This window comes from Eublepharis macularius, chromosome 3 (assembly GCF_028583425.1).
Source record: "Eublepharis macularius isolate TG4126 chromosome 3, MPM_Emac_v1.0, whole genome shotgun sequence".
Lineage (NCBI taxonomy): Eukaryota > Metazoa > Chordata > Lepidosauria > Squamata > Eublepharidae > Eublepharis > Eublepharis macularius.
The window spans coordinates 180,494,888-180,516,808 of record NC_072792.1 but is presented as its reverse complement, the minus strand read 5'-3'; the positions used below and the strand labels follow the sequence as shown (position 1 = coordinate 180,516,808).

General features: G+C 43.5%; 1 protein-coding gene across 3 annotated transcripts in view; it reads left to right on the top strand.

Annotated features, from left to right (window-relative positions):
• The window catches only part of UVRAG (UV radiation resistance associated), a 128,426-nt gene that overhangs the window by 43,840 nt on the left and 62,665 nt on the right, over positions 1–21,921 (top strand). For all 3 annotated transcript variants that reach the window (XM_054974802.1, XM_054974801.1, XM_054974803.1), the window contains one exon: positions 808–893. In XM_054974802.1, the coding sequence (XP_054830777.1) occupies positions 808–893 (86 nt within the window). The remainder of the gene's footprint in view (positions 1–807; positions 894–21,921) is intronic.

The window sequence follows — 21,921 nt, the reverse complement described above, 5'->3', positions numbered from 1 at the left end:
GGCATTTAGATTGGGTGGTTTGTAACTATAACCTTGACACAGTGAAATCTTGACAACGCTGAGAGCATTTTAGTTCCTGTGTTTTAGCCTGGAATTAATTGTGCTTTTAAAGTGGTTCACGAGCATAGCCTCGTAGTTCAGCATTGTGCGGGACAAGCAGTTAGCATCTGAGCGACTCTCCAGCCTGCTGAGGCCTCTGTGAAAGTTGGGGGATGCCCCTTCCATTCCCAGATATTCTTAAGCACCGGCTTTCCTTAGCGGGAAGTTCTGTTGGAGGACACATGGTACTGTATTTCCTGATCACTGAAGTAGGTAGTTAGAAAGGAAACTTCCTTTTTCATGTTTAATTTATTTGTGTTTGAACTGTAGGTAATTAATAGGACTTCCTCCAAGAATTCACTAGACTGTCTTGTGTTACTTGTTTCACTGAGGTTAATGTACATGGGTGATGCTGTATAGGCTACTCTCATGCATTTGTTTACAAGGCTTTTTTATGGGGCTATAGATCCATAATGCACTGCTGCTGTGGCTCAGTGGTAGAGCATCTGCTTGGCAGGCGGAAAGTCCCAGGTTCAATTCCCAGCATCTTCAGCTAAAAAAATCAGTTGGTTGATGTGATGTGAAAGACGTCTGCCTGAGACCCCAGAGACCCACTCCCATTCTGAGTAGATGCTACTGATCTTGACTGTCCATAAAAGTCAGACGTGTCTACTCAGATTGGCAGTGGTCCAGTTCAGTAGAAGATAGCTTCATGTGTTCATGTGCATTCAGTGTGTTTTTATTTTGTTCCCGTATTTATTTTTCAAGGGCCACACGGGAATCCAGAAGAACAGCCTTCTCCAGGTGGATCAAAACTGTGTGCGGAATTCATACGATGTCTTCTCTTTGCTTAGGTAACTCCCCCCCCCCATGAGAAACTTTGACGCAGGTTATCAGTGTGACAACCATCTCTGTCATTGAGTACAGCATGCCTGTTTTTCAAGAAGCTTTCCCTGGTGCCAGTCCTGTGTGTCCACGGTCACACATAGCATTGCCTGACAGAATGAATGAATGAAACCATGTCCTCAAGTCATAGTTGACTTATGGTGACCCCTGGTGGGGTTTTCATGGCAAGAGACTAACAGAGGTGGTTTGCCATTGCCTGCCTCTGCAACCCTGGTCTTCATTGAAGGTCTGCCATCCAATTACTAACCAAGGGTGACCCTGTATAGCTTCAGAGATCTGACGAGATCAGGGAAACCAATTTTTTGAGATCTCCAACGCAGCATTGCAGCAGTCTGACCCTGAGGCCTCCTTAAGATTTGCCTGGTTTCTTGCACACAGAACCTTCTAGGAGCTCTTGCTTACTGTGATAATATCTGCAGATGACTGTGTTGTAGGAGCTCAGTTTCAGTGAGAAACGGTTTGAGTGCATGTTCAAGGGCAAAGTCCCATGGGGTGGTGCTTTTGGTTCATGTTTAAACCAGACTTTGCATACAAGCAGTTTCCATTGTCACACCTGTGTGGCCAGCCCCCTTTTTCCCAAATATCACCTCCCTCTTTTATACCTGAATCTTGGAGCTGTCACTGTCCTTTCCAGTCTGGCTCCAGGCTTCGATGGCTTCCTCCATTCTCCTTTTGACATGTGGTGTGCGCTCAACCCACTTCTTGGGCAACAGTTTCAGGTTTGTGGTTTGGAAGCAGTCCCCCCCCTTATCAACTGCTTCACCAGCTTGATGAGACCTTTTACAGAGAGAATTCCTTGCCACCAGCGCTGGAGTTAGAAAACTCAAAACGCCGATGTTGTGGCTGTACCAGATGATGTCACTGTTGCATTGCAGGAAACACATTTTGGTAGTTAGAGCTGAACAGACTCTTGTTGCCTCATTAGTGTGCTTTGCAAGTATTTAAGTATTTTCATGCTCTGAAATATATTCTGGAAGTGAAACTCTTAAAGTTCTGGAACTCGTGAAAAAGCCCTTGAAGGCAGGTAGTGTTCTCCCAATGCCATGTGTGATGGGAGCCATCATTTTAGTATGCTTATTAGCAGGGTTTTTTTTCTGGGAAAAGAGGTGGTGGAACTCAGTGGGTTTTCAGCACAGGGGGCAACTCTTGGCGGGAGGTGGTGCCCCTGGTACCACATGTGCACGCGCAAAGTGCGCGCACATTCCCAGGACCAGTGATGTCACTTTGGGTCAGTTGGAACAAGGGGGGAGTTTTTAAAAGTTTAAATCGCCCTTGACGAAAATGGTCACATGGCTGGTGGCCCTGCCCCCTGATCTCCAGACAGGTGCGGAGGGCAATCTAAACTCCCTTCTGTCTGGAGATCAGGAGGTGGGGCCACCAGCCATGTGACCATTTTCAAGAGGTTCTGGAACTCCATTCCACCATGTTCCAGCTGAAAAAAATCCCTACATATTAATCAAATTAACCTGACAAATACAACAAAGCTGACCTCAGACATGGCATGTGTGTGTGCATATAGTTAGATGCATCCAGTGTATATAATGAGCGAACTGCTTTTTAAGGGAATTCTTTACTTACTCAAAATGAAGATTTGTATGTAAAACAATCAACAACATTAGAATGATTATTCCTGTTTATATGGTAGATATATACGCATATTTTCAAGAGTACGGTGCTAATTTAAATGTGACTATCCTTGTCCACAGTTATTTCTCTGTATACATTTTTAGCATGTTTAACTCTGTATTCAAATAGGTCACTAATAAGAATATAGCTATACTATATGAGACTAGTTCTGTCCAGATACTGAATTTCTTTTTGTTTACTTTTATTTTTTATTTTCAACTGCAGTTTTTCCCATCTGAGAGAGAGGGGAAAAAATAAAGGTTCTTGCATTAAGATAGTATAGGATGCAACTGTTTTCAGTGTTTGTTTTCTGTCTCTGCTATTGAGTGCGTTCACAATTTTGCTTGTGTAAAAGCGAAGCGTTTATATTTAAAATTTCATAGCTATTCCAAATAGCATGATTTTGTATGCTTACTTAGCTACAAGTGATGCATTTTTACTGTTAAAGTAATAAAATGTTTGGGCTTAATAACAAAGAAAGAATTGCATGGATTTCAGTTTTTTCAAAATTTCTTCCCCACTAACCCTGGGGAAATGTGTTTTTCATCTATGGCTTCACAATTTCTGGAAATGTTACATTTGGTTGGGTTCTTGTTTCTGCAAAGTCGGGCTATAAATGAAGTAAATAATTTGATGGAAATGGCTTTTTCTGGGTTTTTTTTTTGGCAATCCGTAAGGACTAATGTGTATTTAAATATTGAATCAAAACTGGGGTTCGGAGAGAGCTGTCAGATTTTGTTGTAAAAGGTACAGTTGCAGCTGTTCTGTTTGGTTGATCTCAGCTTAATACTAGAGTCTTGTGAGAGAAGAAGGCTCTGAAATTGACTGGGAAAGCGGAAATCCAGATCTGGAAACTGTGAACCTCCAAATATGGTCATTATGCACTCTTCTGACTTCCTGTAGGTTTTGGGAAATCTTCTAAACTGAATAATGTCTATTTATGTATTTAGGATATTTCTGTGCTACCTCTTCAGTCCTGCTCGAGGTGTCTTACAATTAAAAAGCAAGCCACTGACCACAAACAGCATAAAAACTATCAGTAAAACAGAAGCAGACTATTAAAAAGCTAGTAAGATAAAACTCCTCATTAGAAGCCTGGGTAAAAATACGTCTGTCAGTCTTGTGCCTAAAAGTAAGTAAATTGGCAGCGTCCTCCTAATGGCCAAACTAGATATGATGCTGGGACATCCCAGACAGGCTGTCCTGAGACTTGTTGAAAAGGATTGAATAGCAGCCCAAGTTCTGAGTGAGATACGGTGCGAAGGGAAGAGGCACTCGCTATTTTTCCCTGCACTGTTTTCCTGGTTACAAGTGCATGCTCTTACTGAACAGAACAAATAAGTGAGCTCTTAAAAACAGCATGGAGTAGAAAGAGGTTGGTTCCCTTCATGCTGTGCCAGGGCTTTAATTAGAACTGGGGTGGGTCCCATGGCTGATCGTCTTTAAAAATCTGTGGGAGATCTCCCGCCTTTGCATCTCATGTAGCTCGTAGGCATGACTTCCATGACAAGGGGAGACATAAATGCTCTTACCCTACAGTAGTTTGGCGGTTCGTATCCTGCCAAGTGATGATGAGATCTTCACCAGACACTGGGCACAGATTCAGATTGGGAGTGGTCACCTGTAACTCTCTCTTGTTGCCAAACTTCTTTCCTCATCAAAATACCATGTTGAGATGATGCAAAACCTTTGTACAGTCAGAAGATGTGTTAATCTGGCCCTTGATTATCCAGAATGCTCGGTTGACTTACCTTGCCCACTCAGCTACCGTCCCCCTGGGTCTTTGGGCATGCTCTGCCCCTCTCCAGCCAGCTGACTTGAAGATTTTGCAAGTCTTCTAACAGTTGGTGCTGCCAGTTGACGTCCTCCTCGGGTGCCTTTAAAATCGTGAGCTGGTGAAACTTTGCAAGGAAGAAAAAAGGGGTGGAGTGGGGGGAAAACCCCACAAACTCAACCCAAACAAGCAGGGGAACAAAATAGAGGGGTTAAGTAACACCCTAAATATATATATATATATATATATTAGAGAGTATTTATTATAGATGTGCACCAATGTGGATTAAAAACAAGTTGAAAACATAAGGCCTGAATGGCAGGCTACATATATATACTCTAAAACTTGCTAAAACATCTCAAGATACAGATGATGGTACAGTGCAATGACCAACACAAATAGACCAAGGTACAGTACAAAACTGACCAGACGCGTTTCGTCCCTAAGGCCTCCCTCAGTGGTCAATTGTAAATAATTTATGATCAAACACACCCAAACATATGGAAACCAATCATGCAATGCTCCCGGTGTTTTATCTAGACCTGTAACAAAAGAAGAGGGGAGGAATTTTTTTTAATGTAATATAGTCCATTCTAAAGTGCTAGAATTATTCTAGGTAAAATACTGGATCCAAATTTACCTCTAGTATTGTGTGATAAACTGCAAATATTGCAGAAGACCCAGGACTGCATTCACACAATGCTCTTCGTTCAACAATAAACGAAGAGTGCAACAATAAAGAGAAAATGTATCAAATTATAAAATTATTCCTCAAATTAGATGGTTTTTATCAGATCCAAATGGGAAGAGGTCACCTGTAACTCTCTGACTGTCTTCACAGATCAGAAGAGAGACTGTTGTCTTAGCTGTTTCCTCGTTTCTTTTCTTTCTCGTGAAACTCCTGACATTGCAGTTTTCGTTTAGTTTGTGAAGGTGACCATTCCCTAGACGTTCTGCGCGGGATTAGGTCAGGAATGTTAGCAGCTGGCGAGTGAATGTTGGATTCTAGCCTAGGGCCACGTAAAAACTTCCACGAGTTGTGCGCTTATCCAAAGGGATCGAAAGCAGCATGAAGATGGCTTAATTTTCCATGGAGCTTTAATGAGAACAATATTTGCAGGTAATGCTGGATGCTTTAAAATAAGCTCTGTATGCTTGTGTGCATGCACATGTGCGTTTCCTTAGCTGTTCGGTTTTGGAAGGTGTATTGTTGGATTCTGCCTTCATGGTTCAGAGGCTGCGGGTACCAGTATAGGTCCCACACAGAATCCAGAAGTAAAAGTTGTGTAATACCATGGTTCGTTCACGATAACAAACCAGGAATTCCTTGGACTTGAGTGTTCCCTTCTTCCTCCACTTGCATGCTGTGAAATAACACTTTCTAGTTTAGAACTAACCACAGTTCCTCCTGATATCTGGACAGGTCAGATAATTGCTAGTCCCATTAATTGTTTCTTGCTTGTAAACCAGAATTGGTTTACAAGCAAGAATTATTTTAGAACAGGGACTGTTCTAATGCAAAGAGATAAATCTCAGTGTGGCGCACAGAGCTAAGAAGAGAGAGAGCATGTGAGCCTGCCAACTTTAATACTCCCTCTCAGGCGATCATTTGGTCATCAAGGCCTTCTTGTTTCCTTTGTGTGCACCATTTTGAGCGCTGTGAAATTTCAGTTGTTTTGTGTGGGAACATTCAGTTGTTTTGTGTGGGAACAGAGCATGTCAGTTTTTCCTTTTTTAGTGGCAAACCACTTGCTGAACGTGAGGCAAGTAAGCATGGAGTTGTGAAGTGTGGGTTAGATTAATGTCATAATGGTGTTGGAATGTGAAGTGCATTGTGCTGCATGATAAGATGCGGCAGCTCGGTCCTGCAATCACGAGTGTGAAGTTTTGCTTTGAAGTCTGCTGGTGGGCTTGGTATTGCAGACCCCTGCCTTCGTCAGGCTGATTCTGATGCTGCCATCCTTAAAGGGTACCTGTGGGCCCATCTTGGAGATGACCAGAGGGGCAGCATGGCCTTATCCTAGAATCTGAATGTTGCAGTTGTTCTTCCGTGGTACTTGGTTGCATTTCAGTTGCGTTAAGACTGAGGTATTTCTCATAGATCCCTACAGGAAGAAAGGCTTGTGAGCAACTGCTAATTTAAAAACGTATTTATTTATTTACATTATTTATAGTCTGCCTTTCTCACTGGGACTCAAGGCAGATTACACAGAGTAAGTCAGTACAATCAATATGATGGGACATCCAATAAACAAGGCAACAAGATTTGGATCGTAGAAATCTAGAAACAATGAGACATCTGAAACAGAGCTGAAACAAAGCATAAGTATTAACATGACGTGTTAAGTAATGCAAAAATTACACAGTAGGAACTTACAGCAAAAGACAGTATGAACTATATACAGTAGTACCTAGGTTATCTTTCTGAAATATTTTGTTACAGTACAGTCCTATTACCTGTGTAGAAAACCCCCTTGAATAATTTGTTTCTGGTGGGTAGCTGTGTTGGTTTACAGACCAAGACGGCTGTCCACCTGAAACTGTCTTCATGGCATCGCGTTCAGCTGTCCGCTCTTGCTCTTGAATAATCCGGCTTTACATAAGTTGGTCATGCTCATGCTGGCCATTAGGAGTGGGTATTTGCCACCTCTGGGTTGGATCGTCTGGTAGGCAGACAGGAAATTCTAGATTGAGATGTTTCGTCCTTAACTTTTTGTTGAATTTGAGAGTCCAGTTCATCCAAATGTCTCCTTTGGACCATTTTACATTTGGCTTTTCACATCCTGTGCTATGAAGGCACTTGCTGGATGTCACCCAGGATGCTAGTGGTGAGTTAGGAAGAAACCTTGCAGAGACCCTCCGTCTCCATCTTCCTCTGGGCCTGCGTCGGATCACGGTATTGGCAGCCGGTCACACTGCTTAAGGAACTGGGTGAGGAAGAGGCTGCATATAAAGCAGCGAGGTCTGTAGGAAATGCTGATGGGGAAAGGAAATTCCAAAGACAAAATGTCAGATTAATTGTACTTTTTGTAGGATTTGGGGATGTGGGTTATTTTCATGGCTATTGTAGCAGTAACTCTTTAGGATCTAGTCTCTAGGCAAGCATAAAGACTTGTTTGTTCAGGTTTCATATTTTTATTTTAAAACCTGTTTAATAGAAGCCTTTTAATAATGGAACTGGGTGTTTGCAACTTGGGTATCCCATATCTCTCGTGTTGCCAAAAAGCTCTCGTTCTTGTTTTCTGCATCCCCCGCGGTCATTACTTTTATTTAAATAAACCCAGCGTAAACTAAGGTTGTTTTGGCAAATCTGACCTTCCCTGTATTTATTTCTCTTGTGAGAAATAGCTATAGGATGTGTGACTGTTGTATTTAGTCTGGGCGTTCATGGCTCGTGACCAAGAATGAAGCATATGCTGTCCATGGGAAAAAAAGAAAGGAAGAGGGAGATCAACATCCAGCCATTCGGAAAGGTGGATGGTAAGCAATCTGGGTGACTGACTGCAGCATATGTCAAAAAGGAAAGGATGTGAATGCAAAAACCAAAGCTTTTCTTTCTAACTAGCTTGCCTTTCCTGAGCCTTGAGGGTCCCTACAATAACCTGTAGGCATTGCACCGGGGTTAAGGAAGGGGAGAAAGGATTGATCGATTCTTTCTCCTTTTGAATGGCAGAAATCTGGTTAGCTTTTGAAAGAGAGCCGAATATTCACTCATGCTGAATATACAAAATACCATACAGAATACAGAGAGGCTGTTTCCACACAGCCGGTTTTTCCCACCCTTTGCCCACTTTTAGTGTGTGTTTTGCTGAGTTGCTGTGAAATCTCAGCCTCCACACACACTGCCCAAAAGTGCTTACTTTGCGCTTTGAGGTCGCAGGATAGTCTCCACAGCTCTCCTCATCATCACTGGCCTCCCTTTCAAATGTTTTTTTTTTTTGCTCTGCACATGCGCAGTTGCATGCTGAGAGCTTCAGGGGAGAAGCTGGGCTGTGATCGGACGATTCCTCAAAGCATTTTAACTATTCACATGCCCAAGAATGCAGAAGAAGCGATCCGTCAGCCAGCGGCCAAAGAAAAGACCAGGGAAGGTGCGGTCCTAGGAAAAGCGCTGAAAAATCAGAAACCAAGCAGCCTGCAAGTGTTTTGCAAATGGAGACATCTGGAATCCTGGAGAAAAGCCGCCAGCGTTCTGTGAGTGGGCTGTCCCTATAAGGACAGATGGAAACGGCCTAGAGCTGGTGTGGTATGGTGGGTAAACGAAGGAGAGCCTCACTGAAATCATTGGACATCCTTTGGTTAGTCTTTTTCCCAACCTGCCTTACACGGTTGTTGTCAGGATAAAATGGGGAGTGGAGAACCAGATACTTTAGCCTGAGCTCCTTGGAGGTGTAAATTTGGTGCGGATTTTAGACTTCTGAAAATTTCGGCTTCCCTGTTTTTGTTTTTGTTTATAATATTTTTTTTATTTTATTAATAAGATTAAAAGCCCAATAAAGGGGCAGAGAAAGGAAAAATTAAAGAAAAAGGAATAGAAAGAGAGCGCAAAAAAGAGAAAAAGAAAAACAAAAATTAACGAAAAAACAAAGAAAAATAATACATATTTCATTTTCCATTTTCCTCTACAACATCTGTTATATCTTTGCACACATTGTCCTTGTAGTTTTAATACCTCTAAAATTTACCTTTTCAATACTGCCCCCCTTCTATTTATTTTTCCTAGGATTATCTTCTTAGAAATCAAATCCACAAATCATCAATTCATTTTTTCTCATCTCACGCAGAAAGTCGACAAGGGATTTCCATGAAAATAGAGAGTGTTTTATCTAATCAGAACTGTAAGTTTAGCCATCTACGCTAACTCCATCATTTTCACAATCCAGTCATCCACTGAAGGCAATACTGTACTTTTCCATTTGTGCACATATAAAAGCCTAGCTGCCATCATCAATATATAGAAATAGAATACCACGTTCGTTTTCCATCTGTTTGTCTATTAGTCCCACCAAAAATCTACTGGTTTATATTGTATATTGATCTTCAACATTTTCTGCATCATCGTATGAATTTGTGACCAATTTTTTTTCTTTAAGACAAGTCCACCGAAGATGATAAAATGTTCCTTCGTGTTGCTCACATTTCCAACATTTGTTTGACATACCTTTTCTCATTTTTGCTAATTTATCAGGAGACATATACCACCAATACATCATTTTGTAAAAAAATTCTTTTAGTGTGGAACAGGGCTTCCCTGTTATAGGATTTTTGACCCACATGATTTTGGAGTCAGGTCTGTAAGGTGGACATCCAAGAGGTGGCGCTTTTATCTTTCCCATTCGATTCCAGGTAGCATTTCCTGTCCATATTTCCCCTTTTCCATAACTCCAGAGGCTGTAAAACTCAGTCATTCAGCCAGGTGTCAGCTACTGGAAGGGCACTTGTGAATGCTCCCCCATGCATTTCCCTTAGCTCAATTGTGCTATATTTCTCCTTTTGGGGATTTTGCATTTTTTACAAACCAGAGCATTAAAACATGCAACTTCTCCTGCGGTTGCCTACAACTTGAAACGGCGCAGTCTGTTCTTACTCTGCTTTCCCGCCTCCTTGTATTGCCTGTATAGTAGACAAGCTCTCTGAGAAGTTTACAAAGTAAGAGGTTCCATTTCCACATATTAGCATCAAAGAGTCGGTTGGCAGGCAGAACAGTAGAAGCAGACTGTCCTATCCTTCCTCGTAACCTCTAGGGAAGTGGAGTGTATATTAGGGCTGGTTTTGTACTGCTACAAGAGGCAGTCTATCAAGTAGAAAGTGAATTACCTTGCTAATTATCAGATGGAAACAGCTGCTAATCCAGCATAGTAGCAAACAAGTTTCCTCACGGCATGGTGAGAGCCAAATATTAGCTTAAGAATTTAACCAGCAATACCAGCTCCACTCTATATATCTACGTAAGTCAAATTCGTTGTTGGTTGTACTCCCTTTATCCTCCCTCTTTCTCCCCATTGGGCTTACATTGGGCCTATCAGCTTACGTTATTCTTCTCTCCTGTGGGGTAGGTTATACCGAGAATTTGTGACTAATCACAATAAGCTTCCATGGTGGAATGGAGATTTGAGCCTGGGTGTCTCAGATCCTAGTCCGACACTAACATTACAAAATGTTTGCACCTATGCAAATTACTTCACAAGGTTGATAGATCTCCATTCTGTATGGCTAAAGATGGTGCCTTCTATGAAGATACAGCAAGATGGGCAGCCGTGTTAGTCTGTAGCAGCAGAAAAGAGCAAGAGTCTAGTAGCACCTGCAAGACTAACAAAATTTGTGGTAGGGTATGAGCTTTCATGAGTCACAGCTCACTTCTTTAGATACCATCTGGTCTTACAGGTGCTACTGGACTCTTGCTCTTTTCTGCTGCTCCGGACAGACTAACACGGCTACCCATCTTGACCCGTTACAAGATGGTTATCTTTTTCTTGTGTTTAAAAAGTGCAGGCTCAGCTTGCTGTGATATTAAGCATAATACATTGAAATTTGTATGTACTACATTTTATGTTCCTCTTTCCTCCATTGTAGAGCTCAGGGTGACACATTGAGAGTTGAGTTTGACCAGGTACATGTCTGAGCGGGTAGTTTTTTACCTGCAGATTGCTCAGGTTAAATGTCGGTTGGAAGAGCTGAACTGGTGTGTACGTGTTAGACTCCTGTGCTGTTGGCACTGATGTATTTTTAAATGTAGCTTTATTTATGGATTTTTTTTGAGATTTTGCCAGTGGATATGAACTTGCTGACCTTTTAAGAATGAAAAATAAAGACGTCTCTGGTACCTTTTAAAATATACCAGCCTGTGAAATGAGTATATTATCTTTCACGCTGCTATCTTTAAGTTGAATTGGGTCAGAGTTGGGCACGCTTCCAAGCCTTCACAGTTTTTCAGGGAAATTATTGTTTTGTCGGGAAATCGCTGGTGGAATCTGACTGTGATTGCTTGATGCTTGGTTAATAGCAGCGCCTACTCCTTTAACATAAGCAGAATTGATTGTGGAACCAAATCGGATGCAATTATTCTGTGGGATATCTGGAATGGATTTGAAAGGCTGCTTACTTAGAGGGCAATCATCTAAGGGTGAGGGGTGGGGAAGAATATTCTCCAAAATGTGCTGTGTATATATTTGGTGTTCATCAACCTGTTTTCTCAAATTACTTTGCATTCCTCAAAGTCAGGCTTGTGTCTGGAGATGGTTGGAATTGGTCACGCGAGAATTACTGATCGCTGGAGTGCGTTTTTCTGGACATGCCTGTGAAAATGAGGATGTGTAGCACTTCTTCCTCCTAGTCAGCTGGTCATTAAAACCACCTGGTGGGGAGTTCTCTCTGACTTCTCTCACTAGTGGTCTTCAGCAATGTGGATGGGCAAGGAATCAGTGCGAGCCAACACTCGTTTCTCTTCCCCCCTGCCAGCAGCATGGTCGATTTTCTGGTGGGAGCAAACCTTCACAGCCTAAGCAAAATATAGATAAAAGACAGGATTGAAAATCGAGAGTTCTTTCACTAAAACACACGTTAGACTCTGGCTTATGTACTCGTATTATAGCAGTGTTATATATAAGACCAGGGCTTTTTTTCTGGGAAAAGAGGTGGTGGAACTCAGTGGTGGAACTCAGGACTGCACAATGACGTCACTTTGGGTCAGCTGGAACAAGGGGGGAGTTTTTAAAAGTGTAAATCGCCCTTAGCGAAAATGGTCACATGGCCGGTGGCCCCACCCCTTGATCTGTAGACAGAGGGGAGTTTAGATTGCCCTCCATGCTGCGGCACGAAGGGCGATCTAAACTCCCCTCTGTCTGCAGATCAGGGGGCGGGGCCACTGGCCACGTGACCATTTTCAAGAGGTGCCGGAACTCTGTTCCACCGTGTTCAAGCTGAAAAAAGCCCAGTATAAGACATCATCAGACACAGGTGAATATCAGAATCTTCCTGTCCTAGGAACAGGTCCTTCGGTGAAGGGAAGCATCTTTTAGCAGAGTTGCTTTGGGCATCACAGAGAGGGGTGCCGTCTGGATGCAAAGTATCTGTGGCTCCAGCTGGCATTGCTCCATGCCATCCAAATGTGCTTTGAGGCAGTGTACAAGAGGGAGGGGTACTCCCGTAACAATTGCAGGGCTTGGCAAACACGAAGTTTACTGGCCCAGATGTTCCCTCCCGGGATAGCCTATCTTTAACTGGGCGAGTTGATAGAGGGATAAATTGGGATAATCCCCATGTATGCCACCCCCATTTTCCTGGTGTATGCAGATATGACAGCTTGATTCCATTTAATGACTGAAATCGGTGTATTGGCATATTCTTATTTTAGAGTTGCTGAGTTGACCTATTAAAACATTATGATGCAGCTCAGAATAATAGGCTACAGCGAGAGTCCAGAGACTTGGAAGTTAGCATGCTGAGACACAAGTCCAATAGATGTTGGCTGTCCTAAGTACCCTGAAAAAGCAGGATAAAAACCTCTTTCGATAAATACAAAATTGCTGTTGGCAAGAAGATACCAAGGCAGTCCTGGGCACCGAGCTGTGTCATTCTTATGTAATAATTTTATGGGGCTCTGTTGGCAGAGCTTCCTTTCCTCTGCTTCAGCTACATCTGGAACAAGGCGTCTTATTTTTAGTCTTGCCGTTGGAAATGTCTTGGCAAGTTGCATGGAAACGTTGCTGAACACGACAGGATGCGAATGTTTAGCTAGAAGCTAGATGCGTGCTTACAAAACTGAGATGACAAGAAGATGACCAACAGGCCTCAAAACCACGTCTTCCTGCAGGAATCTCCGTGCTTCTGAGAGCCAACGGCAAGGACCCACTCCGTGGATCCGTATAAGCATTCTGGTGGAGCTTGAACCATTGGAGTGGTTTCTGAGAAGCGCCTTGAAAACTCAGCTTTGGATTTGGGTGCATCTTGACCACTAAGGATTTCAAACGCAGTATTCAGAGTCCCTTTCTCCCTTTCTCACAATACAAGAACTCGTGGGCACTCTATGAAATTATTGAGCAGTCGGGTTAGAACAGATAGAAGAAAATACTACTTTACACAAAGGGTGATAAACACATGGAATTCGTTGCCACAGGAGGTGGTGGCAGCTACAAGCATTGCCAGCTTCAAGAGGGGACTGGACAAATATATGGAGCAGAGGTCCATCATTGGCTATTAGCCACTGGAGATAGATGGTATTCTCTTTGTGGGGAGGTGGTGCTCTGTTGTCTTGGTGCTGGAAGGAAGGCAGTGGGAGGGCTTCTGGTGTCCTGGCCTCACTGACAGTCCTTTAGATGGCACTGGATTTCTAGCCACTGTGTGTGACAGAATGTTGGACTGGATGGGCCACTGGCCTGATCCAACATGGCTTTGCTTATGTTCTTATGTTCTTATGAGTCAATATATAGCAAAAGACAAGGAAGTAGTTAGTAATGCATTTAAACAGCCCACATAAAATCCCAGTTCACCAAGATCTTCCTCCCTCAAAGCTGGAAGGGATGTAACACATCTTCTTACAGAGACCAGTCCACAAGATGGAATTGACCATGGAAAAGGTGTTTGAGCTGTAGCAGCCCAATGAAACATCTGCAATGAAGGCACAAGAGGGCCATGCCAGAATGTGCCCCTGCCACCTTTTCACCTCTGCATTTCCCACTAAGGGAAAACCGTGGGACCTAGTCTGGGTAGCATTGACTTATGCAAGCAGAGTTTGAAGTGGTGGCTAGTTTTGAAGGAGATTGTGTCTCTGGTGCTCAGAGACACCACACACATAGTCAACCACATGTTCTTTCTCTTCCTAGCACAAGATAATACTTGAGTTCTTGTGGACTTAGTCTGAGTTGGCTCTTTTGCTCCCTTCTCAGTCTCCTTCGCTATCTGAAGTTGTCCCCAGGTGACCGAGTGCTTCCAGAGGCTCTTGAATTCTGTTCCACGAGAGTGCGCTTGAGATCTCATGATCTTGTTTTCGTAGCAGAATGTTTCTGTGAAGAAATTGGGAGAATGAGCAGAAAGCTGTTGCTTATCTTTTGCTTGATTTGGCCCACTTCAGGGATAGAGCAATGATTCATAAGGGAGGGGTAGGTGACCTACAAATATTGGGGAGGGGCATTCAGAACATCTGGGCTAATGGAAGGCATTTGAGATTTTAGGTAGCCTCTTCTCCTGTCTTGCAATGGCTTTCTGACAGCTACTGTAGAAATCTTTTGATATTGCTCACCCCATCTTGAAGATAAAATCATAGACTCATAGAATCACAGGGTTGGAAGGTACCTCTGAGGTCATCTAGTCCACCCCCTGCAAAATGCAGGAAATTCCTAAATACCTTCCCCTCAGCAGGGCTTTTTTTCTGGGAAAAGAGGTGGTGGAACTCAGTGGTGGAACTCAGGACCACACAATGACGTCACTTTGGGTCAGCTGGAATAAGGGAGGGGGGTTTAAAGTTTAAATCGCCCTCGATGAAAATGGTCACATGGCCGGTGGACCCGCCCCCTGATCACCAGACAGAGGGGAGTTTAGATTGCCCTCCGCACCGCTGGAGCAACGCGGAGGGCAATCTCAACTCCCCTCTGCCTGGAGATCAGGGGGCGGGGCCACCGGCCATGTGACCATTTTCAAGAGGTGCCGGAACTCCATTATGTCATTATTATGTCATTATTATCCCCACAACAAAACACCCTGTGAGGTGCGTGGGGCTGAGAGAGCTCCAGAGAACTGTGGCTAGCCCAAGGTCACCCAGCTGGCTTCAAGTGGAGGAGTGAGGAACCAAACCTGGCTCTCCAGATTAGAGTCCTGCGCTCATAACCACAACACCAAACTGGCTAGTAGGTGGAAGGCTGTCACTAAACATACATCTGAGATCTATATTATATGCCTATATCATAAATGCAGCTATATTAAGTTGCCTTGTGGGCAGCGTTGCTTTTATGTCCTAATTTTTTACTTGTGGTTTTTGGGAGGCGGGGGGGGGGGGATTGAATAATGATGTTACATATTTGTGGGGCAGCAATGGGTTAAAGGTTTAAAGCCACTGGGTTAGTTCTTGGTTACGGAACAACAGATGGTTGCTGTGCAGTGGCATCGGATTATGGTCCCTTAATACCTAATGATATCAGACCTTGTTAGCTGCAGTTGAATTATTATAGAGGTTTTTTGAGCCAGCAGTGGAAGTAAATACATTTCAGGAAGTCTTGGCTTCAAATCCTTCACTGCGCTCAGTATTTATAGGGAAGTAGAGAATAACGTGGTCATGAATGACAGCCAAATGTAAGGAGGGCTGACGGCATGAACGCAGTCGCTGACCTGTAGGGAGTTTTTAAATCTTATTAAAAGCAAAAGTGTGTCAGGTGACTGCATGATGCAGAAAGAATGGCATGTAGGTCCTTCTCAGGTAGTCTACAGAAAATAACATCCACAGGTGAGATCATATATGCTAAGCATCTGTGCCTTAGAGCTGTTTGACATCATGGCAACTCTGAGGTGGTTCTCTTGTGCTCTTCCTCCAACACCTTGGTGAAAGAGACCTACCCAAGGCCACCCAGGGAGGTGAGACGTTGACTTCAGTTTTCCCATCAAAATCTAATACTCAATATTAACACAGTCAAATATGCCCACTCTTTTATCCCCTCCCACTTGTCTCTGTATTTTTTTTGTCTTATATACATTAATACAAATCTAACAGAAATAATAAATCTGAAGCTGACCATTAATACTTCCTCTTCTATAATAGGTTGTTTTTAGACCTTGAAGGCTATATAAGGACAGTGCAGTTCTTTCTTCCAACAAAAAATACACACCCGTGCAGCAGTGATGAAAACTCAGTATCACTTCCTCAACTATTTCTTGTACATGCCCCTTTAAATATTTAAGGACCGCTTTAGGCTCCAGCCTGGCAGAACACTCTCCTAGTTGAGACCCGGGCCTTGCAGGACTTACTACCGTTCCACCGGGCCCATGAGCGTGGTTGAGGAGCTGGCGAACTATCCTGCTGGCCCCTTGCCTGTTTTGTTCCACTCCACTGTCTAATGAGATCTGTTGAGCCTATTCAGAGTGATATGTATTGATTTTATTGTTTCATAATTTTAACTGTTATTTATTGTATATATTTTTTAAAAAAAACTGGTTTTAAGATGTTGTGGCCCACCCTGAGCCCGCTTGTGGAGAAGGCGGGATATGATTTCAACAAATAAATAAATAAACCCTGCATTGGCTGAATGCAGTCAGTAATACACAAGCTGTCTGGATTTTAATTCAGCCGCAGCAACATTTTCACAGGAAGTTCCATGTTCAAATTTTTATCCCCCAAAGCAGTTAGCAAGCGCGTTTTATAGGATGCCTTAGGACGAGAGCTTTGGGGAATGAGGTGTACCCAGCCACATCTATTTGTAGTATGAAGAATAATTGTGCTGGAATTACCGGTGTTGTCCTGTGCATAGAACCATGGCTTTGAACCTGGAAGACTTCGGTTCAGGTTTCAGCTCTGCATCCCCTTGGCCAAATCGCAGACACTTTCAGTTCCCAAATGTAAAATGGGAATGATATTGACTTACCTCCCAAGTTGCTGAGGATGAATGAAATGAGGTTTCCAAAGCGCTTTCCATAGTTCAAGCGCTATTATAAGTGATAAATAACAGCATACCTCAATGGATCAAGCAAATGAGCTGTGCTGCATGGAAAATCCGAAAGCACCCAGCGGGGTCACCCGCTAGACTGACCCATGGGGAAAACGCCTTTCCCCTCTCAAATATGTCATTCATTCCTGTAATTCTAATGCCTCTGAAAACTGCTACAGTCTTGGATTTTTAAAAATCTCATTTCCTCAATAGCAAAATAGGTTAAGGAAACAGAAGATACATGTGCTGTGTATTTTACATAGCTGTCATAAATTATCTTCTGCTGACTTACACCTGTGCTTTAACTGTGGGGCTTGGACACCTCTGGGTAGCACAGGGAGCAATATTTAAATTACTGCTGCAGGATTAGACACCCCGTATTTGGAGCCAGTGTTTTGTCTTTCACCCCTAGAGGAGGTCTGTCCAGTAGAGTGAGTCTGTATTACATCAAACGCCTTCGACATCCATCTTCCTTTTTTAAAAAGCAGCTGCATGTTAAATTGCTCACTTGTTCTTATTGAGGACTGAAGTTTATCACGAGGGCCAGTCCTGAGAGCTCGAAGTTTGCTTAAATTGATAAAATTTTGAGTTTCTGCCCGTTAGATTAGCGGTTAGCCTCAACTATGATATTGACAAACCTTGTCTTGCTGCCATATGTTCACTGTCCCAGGGTCTTGGGCACTGATGTCTTTCATTTCAGCTACATCGAGCACAGAACATAAAAGCAAGCAATGCTGGATCAGACAAGTGGTCCATGTAGTCCAACATTTTGTCTCATACGGTGGCCAACCAGATGACCCCAGAAGACCTATAAGCAGGGCATGGCAGCAAAAGCTTCCCCCATTACAGTCCTCAGGACAGGGGCATTCATTCCATCCAGTTGTCGTAACTAATGGCCAGATGTGGAGAAATGCCTTCCAACCTAAATAGCGCATTCATGTTGCAATATTTGGGACTGCACTCTCTCTCTGTACTGGAGCCTGGCTGCAAGTTCATAGCGGGCAAAGAGGAAAGGCACAGGGGATGAGTCATCAAGCACTGTGGTCGGAGTAAGACAAATTTATTTATTTAAAACCTTTATTAGCCACCCTTCTGCCTCGCAGGAACTAAAGGCGGCTTACAGTATGAATTAAATAATGATCGTAAAATGAATAAAACTTTATAAACACAGTTTAGGACTGCCAGTAAACATAAATCACAGTTAATTAAAAAGAGTCCTAAATAAAAACGTGTTCAGCTGCCTCCCGAAGACCAGCAGAGAGGGGGGCCACACACACCTCTCTGAGGGATGTTATTCCATAGTCGTAGGATTGCCACTGAAAAGACCCTCTCATGTGTACCCACCAGGTGAACTTTTTTTAGCTGGTAGGATGGGCCTTTCCCTGTGATTCTGGTTCCTGGGCAGGAACATACAGGAAAGGTGGTGCTTCCAATACTCCGGTCCCAAGCCATGCAGGGCTTTAAAGGCCAAAACCAACACCTTGAATTGTGCTTGGGAACAATCGGTAGCCAGTGTGACTGCTGTTGACCATGTAACGTCTCAGCTAGATCGCCCCACCTAAAGACAGAGACTGAGAAAGCCAAAAGTCTAGTTCGTACTTCTTTAAACCGCAGTGCAGTAAGGAGTGTTAAAATCCTATCAGGAGATATTCTTATGGCTTTGTTGGTAGTAGCATTTAATTCCCGAGAGAAATTAGTGCTCCAGAGTAAGGGAGAAGGGTAGTGTTGGACCCAGAAGTCCTGGGCAAACAGGATCAGGGCTTGCGAGACTGTTTCCTCACCCCAGTGGCTAAGTGGTTGGGCTGTGACTCAGCACTCTGCTAGTTTGACTACCATGAGCTCAGCAGGTGGCCTTGGGCAAGCCACTCCTCTCAGCCCAGCTCCCCAGCTACACTGTGGGGATAATAACAACACTGACTCTGTTCACCGCTCTGAGTTGGGCACTAATCTGTCTGGAAGAGCAGTCTATAAGCACTGTTACTACTACTGATAGACCTGTTCTCTGTAAATGTGTCTCATCCCCTTTTAAAGTCTATTAAACGTGTGGCTGTCTTTGCGTCCTGGGGCAGAGGTGGATTGTATCCTTTTTTGTAATTTGAATTGCAGTCTTGAATCTCTGCACCCCCCCCCCCAATCATGTCTTGTTTAGCCATAAGCCTCTGTCCAGTGTGCAGCTGCAACTGAAACGCCTTTTGATTGGCTTAAAGACCTCTTAAAAATGTGCCTTTCTCTGTAATGAGGACCACAAGCGACTTGCATCGTTCACCTTCATTTTTATCCTTCTTACATCCCTGCGAAGTGGGTTAGGCTGAGAGTTTGTAACTCAGCAAAGTTCCGTGGCAGAACGGGGATTCAAACCCGGGTCTCTCGGATCCTAGTCTGACTTTCTGATCACTGTGCCATGCTGGCTCCCTAAGTAACATTTTTTTCCTGCATGGATGTAAATATCTGGTACAGGGAAAGTACCAGTTGCAAACTGTTAAGCTTTTCCAGCCCCCCCCCTCCCGCCAGTTGCTGATGGTCCATGTCCAGGAGGGAAGGGTCTGTTTTTTGAAGCAACATAATACCTCGAACTAGCCTTGTCTGTGAGTGAATCAAATAGTCTTACTCCAGAGTACATGAAACCACTCAGTGGTGGGTTGCCCTCTTGTTTTCTAACATGAATCTTGTCATCCGTGCAACTGAAACTTAGCGAATCAGAGAGTGATAAAATTCTCCTTACCATTTGTAAGGGTATTTAGCAGTCTCCTTCACCAAGCGATTGCATGCACGCCATGTGAACCCTCTGCCAAGTTGGAATTTTGGGTCGTCTGCGCATGAGAAGCACGTTGCATCAACACACTTTGCGTCTGTGACTTACCAAAAGTATTCCCGTCTCCCTTTCTTTATTGTTTTAAAGCCCTAAGGATCAGCATGTGTCAGGCACTGTAGCCACCAAGTGGATAATGTTAGGCATTTAATTATGGTCATGAATCATTTGTATATCGAAGTTCTCTTCTTTGCAATATCACTTACACACCAGCTATGCTTCTGTTGGCTGTTTTTCTTTTCTTTTTTAAAATTTCTCTTTTAAAGGCCTCCTTTGAAAGTATTTGCCTCTGGGAAATCCTTCCTAAAACAAAATCAAATCCTCCCTTTTTGATTTAAAAAAAAAATTGTGAAGGAATTTCTTCTCTAAATATGTCATGTCTGATTTAATAAAAGGAATCTGAAGTGTACTTCAGTTGGCTATTTGGGGTGAAATGGATCAGCTTTTCTAGAGTGTCTTAATTCATGTTGCCTTTGCCTCAGTAAACTGCATATAGAGAAAGTCCTTTTTGGTTGACTCACTTCCTGGTAAAGCATAAAGATCAGCTATACCTTGTGATTTCATGGCTACAGAAATGTTCAAGTAAACAGAACCGTGATTTTCCGAGCTAGCAAATGAGATTTTTGAAGGGATCCATTTTGAACTTGCAGTAATTAGATTTCTTCATCTGCAAAGGGTCTGGAATTCATGGCGTTGTGGAGTTGTCTCTGAAATATGCAGACTGAACTGTTTTATGATGCAGAGCAGTTTGATCTATATCAGATGGATATATTATCCTGAGAAAGGCACCACATGATGATAGCTTTATTCTGTGGTTCAGCACATTTGACTCTGGGAACAGGGAAGCGTTCCTTTATATTCCTGTATCAACTACGTTAGTGAGAATGTGTCCTGCCGCAGAGGGGACTTGTTTAATGAGCAGTATGCTGTGGGACAATCCTAACACCAGTCCTGATAATTGCATGGCGCTGACAAATTCGTTAATAGCCAAACAACATGGGGAATAAACAGCCAGCAACAAAAGGAAGTAGTATTTAGCACAGCAGAGCTTGTCAGAGCTTGGAAGAAAGGCAGGCTTGGTACTTCGATAGTAGTACACTAAGGGATTGAGGCTGCTATGCAGAAGAAGGCAAGGTCAAACCACCTCTGTTTATCTCCTGCCTTGAAAACCCCACGAGGGAGAACATCTCGGAGTCACCGTGACTCAGTTGTGACTGGATGGCACAACTTACCTTTGCATCTGAGAAGGAAACCACACTAGACGCCCGGGCGCTTGTTGGGTCCTGCAAGATTCCCTGGATAGTGTAATCTTACGAAGAACAGCTGCTCAATGCAATTCTCTGCTGGGGGAAGAGTGGTGGGAGGGATTCTCTCTCTTACAAAAAGACTCGGCTCAGGTTTTGCTCCAGGAGCTCGGGGCGGGGCGGGGTGGGGGGAACATACCAGGAGGCAGGGAATCCAGAAAGGCTTTATGCAAGAGAGAGAGAGGATCCACGATGCAATTCTCTGCTGGGGAGAAGAGCAGGGAGGGGGATGCTCTCTCTTGCAAAAAGCCACCTGGATTTCTTGCCTCCTGTTACACCTCCCCCCCACCCCAGCCCCCAAGTTCCTGGAGTAAAACCTGAGCTGAGGCTTTTTGAGAAAGAATCCCTCCTGTCCCTCTTCCTCTGGCAGTGAATCGCATTGAGCGACTGTTCTTTGTAAAACTACGCTACCCAGGGAACCTTGTGGGACCTGACACGTGAAGAACACATGTCTGGCGTCTCATGTAGTTTGGCTCTGAGTGAAAGACATCCAGTTCCAAATTACTGGGAAATTAAAATTTCTTACTCCGGACCTGTGTGGCCCAGGCTAGCCCGATCTCGGAAGCTAAACAGGGTTAGTACTTGGATAGGTGACCGTTCATGTAGCTATGTAGAGTCAGGCAATGGCAAAGAACCTCTGTTTGTCTCTTGACTTGAAAATCCTATGAGGTGGCCATAAGTTAGCTGTGACTTGATTCACACACACACATTTAACATAACTTTGTAGTTTCCCTAAGGGCTGTTGTGCCACAGGATAGTGCTGTTGTTAAAATGATTTAAGATAAATTGAAGACTGAAAAGGCTCATCAAAACTGGCATGTGTTGAATCCCTAC